The 14,242-nt window shown below is 35.6% G+C and overlaps 1 protein-coding gene across 1 annotated transcript in view; it reads right to left on the reverse strand.

The window, feature by feature from the left end:
* The window catches only part of LOTGIDRAFT_173444 (hypothetical protein), a gene marked incomplete at both ends in the record, with an annotated part of 17,305 nt that extends 4,486 nt beyond the window's left edge, over positions 1-12,819 (reverse strand). The window contains 6 exons of the mRNA XM_009050926.1: positions 1,846-1,949; positions 2,602-2,688; positions 5,117-5,249; positions 9,297-9,642; positions 10,053-10,184; positions 12,696-12,819. Coding sequence (XP_009049174.1) covers positions 1,846-1,949; positions 2,602-2,688; positions 5,117-5,249; positions 9,297-9,642; positions 10,053-10,184; positions 12,696-12,819 — 926 coding nt within the window. The remainder of the gene's footprint in view (positions 1-1,845; positions 1,950-2,601; positions 2,689-5,116; positions 5,250-9,296; positions 9,643-10,052; positions 10,185-12,695) is intronic.
* Positions 12,820-14,242: the final 1,423 nt, after the last annotated feature.

Below are 14,242 nucleotides of genomic sequence, written 5' to 3' on the forward strand. Positions count from 1 at the left end.
AATACTATCTCTGTAAAATACAATACACAGTATATAATACTATCTCTGTAAAATATAATACACAGTATATAATACTATCTCTGTAAAATATAATACACAGTATATAATACTATCTCTGTAAAATACAATACACAGTATATAATACTATCTCTGTAAAATATAATACACAGTATATAATACTATCTCTGTAAAATATAATACACAGTATATAATACTATCTCTGTAAAATATAATACACAGTATATAATACTATCTCTGTAAAATACAATACACAGTATATAATACTATCTCTGTAAAATATAATACACAGTATATAATACTATCTCTGTAAAATATAATACACAGTATATAATACTATCTCTGTAAAATATAATACACAGTATATAATACTATCTCTGTAAAATATAATACACAGTATATAATACTATCTCTGTAAAATATAATACACAGTATATAATACTATCTCTGTAAAATATAATACACAGTATATAATACTATCTCTGTAAAATACAATACACAGTATATAATACTATCTCTGTAAAATATAATACACAGTATATAATACTATCTCTGTAAAATATAATACACAGTATATAATACTATCTCTGTAAAATATAATACACAGTATATAATACTCTCTCTGTAAAATATAATACACAGTATATAATACTATCTCTGTAAAATATAATACACAGTATATAATACTATCTCTGTAAAATATAATACACAGTATATAATACTATCTCTGTAAAATATAATACACAGTATATAATACTATCTCTGTAAAATATAATACACAGTATATAATACTCTCTCTGTAAAATACAATACACAGTATATAATACTATCTCTGTAAAATACAATACACAGTATATAATACTATCTCTGTAAAATATAATACACAGTATATAATACTATCTCTGTAAAATATAATACACAGTATATAATACTATCTCTGTAAAATATAATACACAGTATATAATACTATCTCTGTAAAATATAATACACAGTATATAATACTATCTCTGTAAAATATAATACACAGTATATAATACTATCTCTGTAAAATATAATACACAGTATATAATACTATCTCTGTAAAATATAATACACAGTATATAATACTATCTCTGTAAAATATAATACACAGTATATAATACTATCTCTGTAAAATATAATACACAGTATATAATACTATCTCTGTAAAATATAATACACAGTATATAATACTCTCTCTGTAAAATACAATACACAGTATATAACACTATCTCTGTAACATATGATACACAGTATATAACACTATCTCTGTAAAATATAATACACAGTTTATAATACTATCTCTGTAAAATACAATACACAGTATATAATACTATCTCTGTAATATAATACACAGTATATAATACTATCTCTGTAATATAATACACAGTATATAATACTATCTATGTAAAATATAATACACAGTATATAATACTATCTCTGTAAAATATAATACACAGTTTATAATACTATCTCTGTAAAATACAATACACAGTATATAATACTATCTCTGTAAAATACAATACACAATATATAATACTATCTCTGTAAAATATAATACACAGTATATAATACTATCTCTGTACAATATAATACACAGTATATAATACTATCTCTGTAAAATATAATACACAGTATATAATACTATCTCTGTAAAATACAATACACAGTATATAATACTATCTCTGTAAAATACAATACACAGTATGTAATACTATCTCTGTATCAGGCGAAGATAAGTGTCTATTCAAAGGGATTCATTGTTGGTTGACCAGATTTACAGTCTAATCGAATACAAAGAAATACTACCTTAAAACATTATTATTAAACTTGTTATAGCTGGCCATTGTAATAAAACCTCCCCAGCCCATCCCTACCGAGAAAAACATTTGCATCATGGCTTGTAACCAGACCTGTAAAAATAAAAAATTGGTTAATAACACACTATGGATAAGCACAATGACAGAAGCATGCCAGCCAACAATACACACAAAAAAGGTGTTGTGTACCAAGTTTAGACCTCATGGGGCGTGGTAACCTAGCAGAAATATAGGTCAGATGACATGCACAGGTTATTGAAATCTGGAAAATTTTCTGTCAATGAATTATGTCACTCTGCTACAAATTGGGTGGTTGAAAATCACTACAAGGTTTTTAAGCGTCGAGGGGGTTCTGTAGCTCAGTCGGTTAATGCGTTGTAATCTTTACATGATGTCATTTGTTTGTATGACACGAATTAATGGCAAGCGTATATTTTAATTTCGGTCGGTGTGAAAATCTGGTGATTTGTTATTTTTCTTGTTGATCCAGTTGTAAATGTGTACGCATTAACCGAGACAGATAATGCCTAGATATTTGGCCTATAACCAGCTGGTAGACAGTACTCTTTGTTATCCAGTTGTTGTTGTTGTTCCAGTCCTCTGGAAAAATGTCATTCTGATTTTGAAAATTGGTCAAATCTAAACCACCAGTAAAAGCAACCATCGGGAACTTTGTATATATATAATAAGAACTTGCCTGCAATTCTCCAAGTTTGCTAAAATCAGGAATAATATAGAAATATACCCCATCTATGGCACCAGGTAGAGTCAGAGCTCTGATTAATATTATAGTTATCAGTATATACGGCATGGTGGCCGTCACGTATACAACCTAGGGTACAAAATATAGACAATATGTAAACAACCTAGGGTGCAAAATATAGACAATATGTACACAACCTAGGGTACAAAATATAGGATACTTTAAACACAACCTAATGTACAACATATAGACAATATATACACAACCTAGGGTACAAAATATAGACAATATGTAAACAACCTAGGGTACAAAATATAGGATACTTTAAACACAACCTAAGGTACAAAATATAGACAATATGTACACAACCTAGGGTACAAAATATAGACAATATGTACACAACCTAGGGTACAAAATATAGGAAATATGTACACAACCTAGGGTACAAAATATAGACAATATGTACACAACCTAAGGTACAAAATATAGACAATATGTACACAACCTAGGGTACAAAATATAGACAATATGTACACAACCTAGGGTACAAAATATAGGCAATATGTACACAACCTAGGGTACAAAATATAGACAATATGTACACAACCTAGGGTACAAAATATAGGATACTTTAAACACAACCTAGGGTTCAAAATATAGACAATATATACACAACCTAGGGTACAAAATATAGACAAATATGTACACAACCTAGGGTACAAAATATAGACAATATGTACAAAACCTAGGGTACAAAATATAGACAATATGTAAACAACCTAGGGTAAAAAATATAGACAATATGTACACAACCTAGGGTACAAAATATAGACAATATGTACACAATCTAGGGTACAAAATAACATATTCAGACAGACTAGACATCATGGCAGTCAAGTACACAACCTAGGTACCACATAACATATTCAGACAGGCTGGACATTGAGGCTGTCTAGTACGCAACCTAGGGTACAAGGAATATATTCAGACAGACTAGACTTCGGGGCAGTCAAGTGCACAATCTAGGTACCAAATAACATATTCAGACAGGCTAGACATTGAGGCAGTCTAGTACGCAATCTAGGGTGCAAGGGACATATTCAGACAGGCAAGACATTGAGACAGTCTAGTACGCAACCTAGGTACTAAATAACATATTCAGACTGGCTAGATATTGAGGCAGTCTAGTACACAACCTAGGTACCAAATAACATATTCAGACATGCTAGATATTGAAGCAGTCTAGTACACAACCTAGGGTAGAACATAACATAGTCAGACAGGTTAGACATCGGGGCAGTCAATGATGAAACAATTTTGAAACGACATGACAACTCTTTCGTCACAGAGAGTTAGAACCAGGTCTTGATATACGAGTGTTTTGCTCCTTGAAAGTTCATTTCGGTCAACAGGTTACTAGCGACCTAGTCCTTGAGGAAAGTAAATTAAATGATTGTAAAAATATTTCTGTGTGGTTTTGCCATAGATGATTACTCTTAGCCTACTCAGTCCCGGTAGTTTTCCATTCATGTTAAAAAAAATATATTTCCTTTAATATTATCGCTTGAATGCAACCCGTGCCAACCAGACAGTAGTAGTAGTGCAGTAAAGGTCGATCTCCCAAAACAAATCATTTTCACAATACCGAGCTTGACTGCAATATCCACCTTTCTTGTATCGTGGAAGTTTGTCAAGACAGTGATGTAAATGGACTGTATGGTACCTAATACAGCCAATCACAGTCCTCGACATCAAGGCTGTAAACATTATGGCTTATGGTAGCGTACCATCGAATCAAGTCGCTGAAATGACAAAGGTTCGTAATAGCTTGACATTGTGAAGGTGCCATCAAGCAAAACCAACCAATAGACAACGGACGACGACTTCATAAACAAGGTACTTTTCCGTTACTAATATCTTTTGATCAAATATTTTATAACATAGAAGTCTGCCAAGTAGATGTAATCATAAAATATGTAAGACAATCTATAATAGTTTAACGAGTCGTGAACGTTAACAGGTCTATTCTTGCCACAATGGTTTTTTATTCAAATCACTGAATAACCCACTTGTACTCATTCATTCGTAACGTATGTATGTTATAAAATATGCAATTTAGTTCTATACATCCTTTAGATTTATTTTCTACTTTTCGTGTGTTCACATGTTCACTATATGAAATGGAGCTTTACGTCCTACCTTTCTGTAACTAATTAGACTAATGAAGAGGATCATGTTCATAGGAAGGCAATATTATTGTCTATTGCTTATTACGATGATCGAAAATGGACTTTCAGCGCAGAAATGACTAGACATCATCTTGATAGCTTTGTGCAAAGGCAAGAATGGTTACTATTGTAATCGGTCTTTTATTTTATGAATTTAAATAATTTTCAGAACAATACAACCGCTATGATCAACCGCTGTGTGCCCACGACCTTACTGTACCCCGGTCGCAATTCAGCACTCATTCATTCCGATCACAGAAATTGGGTCCATGCGTATCTAGTAAAACATGTTTAACAATTTTTCTCAACTAATAAATAAACTATTTTACCTTGCCTACAGACTCCACTCCTTTAAACACACAAATATAAATAAACAACCAGGCTAGAGCTAGAGCCAATACCAGATGCCACTGGATAGAGCCTATATCTTCAAAACCACTCGATATCCGTAATACATTTAAACTGAAAGATAAAACAAGAATCTTTAAATGACCATTGTGTTCAGTATGGAAATAAAACTGTCATTGTACCAAGCGTTCTGCCAGCTTGTTGGACACGATAGTTTGGTATATTCTAGTCTCATTTTGACCACAGAAAACTGTCATTGTACCAATTAATCTGTCAGCTGATTGGACACGATAGTTTGGTATGTTCTAGTCTCATTTTGACCATAGAAAACTGTCATTGTACCAAGCAATCTGCCAGCTGATTGGACACGATAGTTTGGTGTGTTCTAGTCTCATTCTGATCACAGAAAACTGTCATTGTACCAAGCAATCTACTAGCTAGTTAGACACGATAGTTTGGTATGTTTTAGTCTCATTCTGATCACAGAAAACTGTCATTGTACCAAGTAATCTGCCAGCTGATTGGACACGATAGTTTGGTATGTTCTAGTCTCATTTTGACCATAGAAAACTGTCATTGTAGCAAGCATTCTTCCAGCTGATTGGACACGATAGTTTGGTATGTTCTAGTCTCATTTTGACCATAGAAAAACTGTCATTGTAGAAAGCATTCTTCCAGATTGTTGGACACGACAGTTTGCTATGTTCTAGTCTCATTTTGATCACAGAAAACTGTCATTGTACCAATTAATCTGCCATCTGATTGGACACGATAGTTTGGTATGTTCTAGTCTCATTTTGACCATAGAAAACTGTCATTGTACCAAGCAATCTGCCAGCTGATTGGACACGATAGTTTGGAATGTTCTAGTCTCATTTTAACCATAGAAAACTGTCATTGTACCAAGCAATCTGCCAGCTGATTGGACACGATAGTTTGGTATGTTCTAGTCTCATTTTGACCATAGAAAAACTGTCATTGTAGAAAGCATTCTTCCAGCTTGTTGGACACGACAGTTTGGTATGTTCTAGTCTCATTTTGATCACAGAAAACTTTCATTGTACCAATTAATCTGCCATCTGATTGGACACGATAGTTTGGTATGTTCTAGTCTCATTTTGACCATAGAAAACTGTCATTGTAAAAAGCAATCTGCCAGCTGATTGGACACGACAGTTTGGTATGTTCTAGTCTCATTTTGACCACAGAAAATGTGTCATTGTAGCAAGCATTCTTCCAGCTCGTTGGACACGACAGTTTGCTATGTTCTAGTCTCATTTTGATCACAGAAAACTGTCATTGTACCAATTAATCTGCCATCTGATTGGACACGATAGTTTGGTATGTTCTAGTCTCATTTTAACCATAGAAAACTGTCATTATAAAAAGCAATCTGCCATCTGATTGGACACGATAGTTTGGTATGTTTTAGTCTCATTTTGATCACAGAAAACTGTCATTGTACCAATTAAACTGCCATCTGATTGGACACGATAGTTTGGTATGTTCTAGTCTCATTCTGATCACAGAAAACTGTCATTGTACCAAGCAATCTGCCAGCTGATTGGACACGATAGTTTGGTATGTTCTAGTCTCATTTTGACCACAAAAAAACTGTCATTGTAGCAAGCATTCTTCCAGCTTGTTGGACACGACAGTTTGGTATGTTCTAGTCTCATTTTGACCATAGAAAACTGTCATTGTACCAAGCAATCTGCCAGCTGATTGGCCATGATAGTTTGGTATGTTCTAGTCTCATTTTGATCACAGAAAACAGCCAAAGTACCAAACAGCTGCAGGTTGGTTGAATACGAGAGTTTGGTATGCTGTAGCCCCTCACTGATCACCGGAGACTGTCAATGTACCAAACAATCTACTAGCTAGTTAGACACGATAGTTTTATATATAGTTTGGAAAGCACTTATTCTGAGTACCATACAGGAAACTGCTGGGGAAAACAGTCATTGTCGAAGCAATATGCTTCATGGGTGAACACAATGGTAACAAAAAGCGTTTATTCAATTTTAATGGATGGTTGAGTTGGGTCAGAGCGCTCTAGGCTTTTCTCTTTACTATTATCTAATATATTTCATACGCTACGTCCTTACAAACAAATAATTACAACTCAAATCATGGAATATAGAACTTACTTCCAGAATTCTTCAGTTGGAGCGTAGTTTTTAGTTGTGTTACCAAGCAATCTGCCAGCTGATTGGACACGATAATTTGGAATGTTCTAGTCTCATTTTAACCATAGAAAACTGTCATTGTACCAAGCAATCTGCCAGCTGATTGGACACGATAGTTTGGTATGTTCTAATCTCATTTTGACCATAGAAAAACTGTCATTGTAGAAAGCATTCTTCCAGCTTGTTGGACACGACAGTTTGCTATGTTCTAGTCTCATTTTGATCACAGAAAACTTTCATTGTACTAATTAATCTGCCATCTGATTGGACACGATAGTTTGGTATGTTCTAGTCTCATTTTGACCATAGAAAACTGTCATTGTACCAAGCAATCTGCCAGCTGATTGGACACGACAGTTTGCTATGTTCTAGTCTCATTCTGATCACAGAAAACTGTCATTGTAGCAAGCAATCTGCCAGCTGATTGGACACGATAGTTTGGTATGTTCTAGTCTCATTTTGACCACAGAAAAACTGTCATTGTAGCAAGCATTCTTCCAGATTGTTGGACACGACAGTTTGCTATGTTCTAGTCTCATTTTGATCACAGAAAACTGTCATTGTACCAATTAAACTGCCATCTGATTGGACACGATAGTTTGGTATGTTCTAGTCTCATTTTGACCATAGAAAACTGTCATTGTACCAAGCAATCTGCCAGCTGATTGGACACGATAGTTTGGTGTGTTCTAGTCTCATTCTGATCACAGAAAACTGTCATTGTACCAAGCAATCTACTAGCTAGTTAGACACGATAGTTTGGTATGTTTTAGTCTCATTCTGATCACAGAAAACTGTCATTGTACCAAGTAATCTGCCAGCTGATTGGACACGATAGTTTGGTATGTTCTAGTCTCATTTTGACCATAGAAAACTGTCATTGTAGCAATTATTCTTCCAGCTGATTGGACACGATAGTTTGGTATGTTCTAGTCTCATTTTGACCACAGAAAAACTGTCATTGTACCAATTAATCTGCCAGCTGATTGGACACGATAGTTTGGTATGTTTTAGTCTCATTCTGATCACAGAAAACTGTCATTGTACCAATTACTCTGCCAGCTGATTGAACACGATAGTTTGGTATGTTCTAGTCTCATTTTGACCATAGAAAAACTGTCATTGTAGCAAGCATTCTTCCAGCTTGTTGGACACGACAGTTTTCTATGTTCTAGTCTCATTTTGATCACAGAAAACTGTCATTGTACCAATTGATCTGCCATCTGATTGGACACGATAGTTTGCTATGTTCTAGTCTCATTTTGACCATAGAAAACTGTCATTGTACCAATTAATCTGCCATCTGATTGGACACGATAGTTTGCTATGTTCTAGTCTCATTTTGATCATAGAAAACTGTCATTGTACCAATTAATCTGCCATCTGATTGGACACGATAGTTTGCTATGTTCTAGTCTCATTTTGACAATAGAAAACTGTCATTGTACCAATTAATCTGCCATCTGATTGGACACGATAGTTTGCTATGTTCTAGTCTCATTTTGATCATAGAAAACTGTCATTGTACCAAGCAATCTGCCAGCTGATTGGACACGATAGTTTGGTATGTTCTAGTCTCATTTTGATCACAGAAAACTGCCAAAGTACCAAACAGCTGCCAGCTGGTTGAATACGAGAGTTTGGTATGCTGTAGCCCCTTTCTGATCACCGGAGACTGTCAAAGTACCAAACAATCTACTAGCTAGTTAGACACGATAGTTTTATATATAGTTTGGTAAGCACTTATTCTGAGTACCATACAGGAAACTGCTGGGGAAAACAGTCATTGTCCAAGCAATATGCTTCATGGGTGAACACAATGGTAACAAAAAGCGTTTATTCAATTTTAATGGATGGTTGAGTTGGGTCAGAGCGGTCTAGGCTTTTCTCTTTACTATTATCTAATATATTTCATACGCTACGTCCTTACAAACAAATAATTACAACTCAAATCATGGAATATAGTACTTACTTCCAGAATTCTTCAGTTGGAGCGTAGATTTTAGTTGTGTTATCAGGGTGCACAGTGTTATTCATCATGGTGTGTAACGTAGAAGCTGTTCTGTTGATGATGTTCAGATAGTCAAACGACGTTACATTGTTCGTGTTCAGATAGTCAAACGACGTTACGTTGTTGGTGGTACTATTACCACTGATATCTTTAACATAACAGTCGTCTGTGTTCCACCAGTTGTCACATCCAACCCACGGTAGAGGAGATTTGAAGGAGTTGAATAGATAATATAAGATCCAGGCGAGAATTGTGTTATAGTAAAGACAACAGATCACTGATATACCAGTCATAGCCAGTCCAATACCTATAATTATTTACAATTTGGCTTGAGTTATTGATGACAGGATATGGCGTGAGTGTCAATCCTTTCCATTTCGTGGCGGTAGAGAACATGGGACTGTAATGGTGTAGGTTATTGGTGGCAGGGGTGGGTATCATGCTGCCAAGTAGACACGGCTGCAAAGAGTATGGCGTGAGAGTAGTTTTTGGTTTTCCCACAGTGGTGTAATTAGGGAAGATGGCCATTGGGCCATGCATCTCCCCCCTCCCTCTCCCACCCCTACACAGGCAGGTAAGAGGTCAAATTTGAAATGAAAATTAAGCCATCTAAATGCCCAAAAGGCATCTTTATTATTTGAAATACGTTGGGGGCCTAAAACACCAAAATAAAACTGAAAAACGGTACCTCGATCCCTAATACTATTCAGAACTCACCTCTAACGGCGGGGCAAATATCCCACACTCCAAATGCACTCTTTCCAGAATACTGTCCAAGGGATAATTCTAGAAATATCAGTGGAAACGCCACCAGCACCATGAATACTGCGTAGGGAATCAGGAATACCGCTGAAAAGGGAATAAAATGGAGTTTTACGCCCTATTTCTACTTCTGATTGGGCTACGAAAGACTGAGCTAATAAAGACTGAGCTAATGAAGACTGAGCTAATGAAGACTGGTCTAATAAAGACTGAGCTAATAAAGACTGAGCTAATAAATATTGGGCTAATGAAGACTGAGCTAATAAAGACTGGGCTAATGAAGACTGAGCTAATAAAGACTGGGCTAATAAAGACTGAGCTAATAAAGACTGAGCTAATGAAGACTGGACTAATGAAGGCTGAGCTAATAAAGACTAGGCTAATAAGGACTGAGCTAATAAAGACTGAGCTAATGAAGACTGGACTAATGAAGACTGAGCTAATAAAGACTGAGCTAATAAAGACTGAGCTAATGAAGACTGGACTAATGAAGGCTGAGCTAATAAAGACTAGGCTAATAAGGACTGAGCTAATAAAGACTGAGCTAATGAAGACTGGACTAATGAAGACTGGTCTAATGAAGACTGAGCTAATAAAGACTGGGCTAATAAAGACTGGGCTAATGAAGGCTGGGCTAACAAAGACTGAGCTAATGAAGATTGGTCTAATGAAGACTGAGCTAATAAAGACTGGGCTAATAAAAACTGAGCTAATAAAGACTGAGCTAATAAGGACTGGGCTAATGAAGACTGAGCTAATAAAGACTGGGCTAATAAAGACTGAGCTAATAAAGACTGGGCTAATGAAGACTGGACTAATGAAGGCTGAGCTAATAAGGACTGGGCTAATGAAGACTGGACTAATGAAGGCTGAGCTAATAAGGACTGGGCTAATGAAGACTGAGCTAATAAAGACTGGGCTAATGAAGACTGGGCTAATGAAGACTGAGCTAATAAGGACTGGGCTAATGAAGACTGAGCTAATAAAGACTGGGCTAATGAAGACTGGGCTAATGAAGACTGAGCTAATAAAGACTGGGCTAATGAAGACTGGACTAATGAAGACTGAGCTAATAAGGACTGGGCTAATGAAGACTGAGCTAATAAAGACTGGGCTAATGAAGACTGGACTAATGAAGGCTGAGCTAATAAAGACTAGGCTGATAAAGACTGAGCTAATAAGGACTGAGCTAATAAAGACTGAGCTAATGAAGACTGGTCTAATGAAGACTGAGCTAATAAAGACTAGGCTAATAAGGACTGGGCTAATAAAGACTGGGCTAATGAAGACTGGGCTAATAAAGTCTGAGCTAATGAAGACTGGTCTAATGAAGACTGAGCTAATGAAGACTGAACTAATAAAGACTGGGCTAATAAAGACTGGGATAATAAAGACTGAGCTAATAAAGACTGGGCTAATAAAGACTGAGCTATTAAAGACTGGGCTAATAAAGATTGGGCTAATGAAGACTGAGCTAATGAAGACTGAGCTAATAAAGACTGGGCTAATGAAGACTGGTCTAATAAAGACTGAGCTAATGAAGACTAAGCTAATAAAGACTGGGCTAATAAAGACTGAGCTAATAAAGATTGGGCTAATGAAGACTGAGCTAATGAAGACTGAGCTAATAAAGACTGAGCTAATGAAGACTGGTCTAATAAAGACTGAGCTAATGAAGACTTAGCTAATAAAGACTGTGCTAATAAAGACTGAGCTAATAAAGACTGAGCTAATAAGGACTAAGCTAATGAAGACTAGGCTAATAAAGACTGAGCTAATGAAGACTGAGCTAATAAAGACTAGGCTGATAAAGACTGAGCTAATGAAGACTGAGCTAATATAGACTGGGCTAATAAAGACTGAGCTAATGAAGTCTGGGCTAATAAAGACTGAGCTAATAAAGACTAGGCTGATAAAGACTAGGCTAATAAAGACTGAACTAATAAAGACTGGGCTAATAAAGACTGGGCTAATAAAGACTAGCTAATAAAGACTGGGATAATAAAGACTGAGCTAATAAAGACTGGGCTAATGAAGACTGGGCTAATAAAGACTGAGCTAATGAAGACAGGTCTAATGAAGACTGGGCTAATAAAGACTGAGCTAATAAAGACTGAGCTAATGAAGACAGGTCTAATGAAGACTGGGCTAATAAAGACTGAGCTAATAAAGACTGAGCTAATGAAGACTGAGCTAATAAAGACTGGGCTAATAAAGACTGAGCTAATGAAGACTGAGCTAATAAAGACTGAGCTAATAAAGACTGAGCTAATAAGGACTGAGTTTGTATTTTACCCTGGTGAAAGTTATGGTAATGTTTAGAAGTGAAACATCAAAATAAACCGAGAGGAATGCAATCATATTTTATGAGTTTGACACCCATAACACATGTTGTCGCAAGACCGAACGACATCTGACTCTGAGTAGCCTGTAGCACAATTAACTGACAGTCCCTCTTTACCGGCATTTTCCGTCAATCCAATGTAATATGAGAGGGGTTTCGCTGTAATATAATCTAATGTTTGTATGTTTGTAGTTTAATAACAATTTGTAAGTTTGTAATCCTGACCACCCCCAGAATATTTTAAAAGTACATACCACCACCATTTTTAGCACATAAATAAGGAAATCTCCAAATATTCCCTAATCCAACACCATAACCAATTAACGATAAAATAAAATCACACTTCCCTTTCCATTGCATTCGTTTTGGGGTCTCCATTTTTAATCCATACACCACAGCGAGGACTGTTTGATTAATGTTTTTACTGCCACTGAAGTAACATATTTTCTTTTATTCATAATCATTTGTGCATAGTGGGTACCTTCAGATTGACGTTTACATTTCAATTTAAATAAAGTACAGGTTCACAGTTGGTTTTGTTTTGTCTATCGTTAGAATTTGTACGACTACCACTACGACTATTGAATCGTGAAACATTCGAAACGATCCGTTGTTTTGGGATGTAATCCTCCAATTCATTCTATCAAAATCATCAGGTAGCAGTGTCGTATTTAGGGAGTGAGCCGTTGAACCATACCTCCATTTTCCTGTCATTTTAGCTATTTTTTATCATAATCAATGAAGCATGAACGAGACAGTTTGATATGTTACCCTTGATAAAGCATGACCTTATTACACCTTGTTACCAATTGATATTGTTAAGAGACTTTCTTCATAAAATCAAAGTACAAATGATGGAAGAAACAGTTTTTACAAGCAGATCATGCTCACTCTTTTCGAAACACCTGATGGTACTTCTCTTTGGTTGGGTTCACTGCCACACAACTCTTACTTTCGATTTTGGATGAGACTTTGATTAACGGAATTGTCTTTCTTGTACAGATTTTTTTAAGTTAGTCTCATGGAGATCCTTTCTACCAGCTGGTTCTTGACCAAACCTCTTGGCATTGATATTTCCCGGATAATCCTTATTGGGGGCTCACGGGCAATAATTCGAAATCTTCAACGTAAAACTTATATATATATATATATAAACCACTAGACGGATATTGATGGACTTAAACAGACTGTAAAGACGTTTTCTAAATTATTGCTGCGTATTGGGGTTACTGATATCATCAATTTACACCATTCCAATTTTCAATCAGACACTGTAGTTCCTGTAATTCCACTTAATTTAAGTGTTTGTTGACGTCACTAATCGCGAAGGGCCTTATGTGATAAAGCATATTTTGCAATTAGTGACGTCTTCGAACACTTCTTTTTTTGTGTAATTGCAGGAACCACAGACGTCTGATTGAAAATTCATTGTGCCATTTGATGATATTGGTATCGCCGTTACACATACAGAATTTAGAAAATCTCTTTACAATCTCTTTAAACGAGCTTGCCCTCAGTGGAGCTGACCTAGCTGTAAATGAATACGGATAAGTTGAGAAAGATCAAGAGATCTGGCCAAGGACTAACTGGTATAAGAAAGGATCCCAAGTGAAACTATCTTGTTATCATTGTAAAATATAGTTGTTACCTTCTTTCTTTCTAGAAACACTACAAGGCGTAAAAAGGATAATGTGTTTGCATGTGAATGATTAAAGCCGTTTTCCGTTGCTGTCTGGGTTTTTTTTAACCCCCCCCCCCCCGCCCCTCTTTTTGGAGTTTTCCACATTGAACTTGTTGTGTG

This window comes from Lottia gigantea, assembly GCF_000327385.1.
Source record: "Lottia gigantea unplaced genomic scaffold LOTGIsca_159, whole genome shotgun sequence".
Classification (NCBI taxonomy): domain Eukaryota; kingdom Metazoa; phylum Mollusca; class Gastropoda; family Lottiidae; genus Lottia; species Lottia gigantea.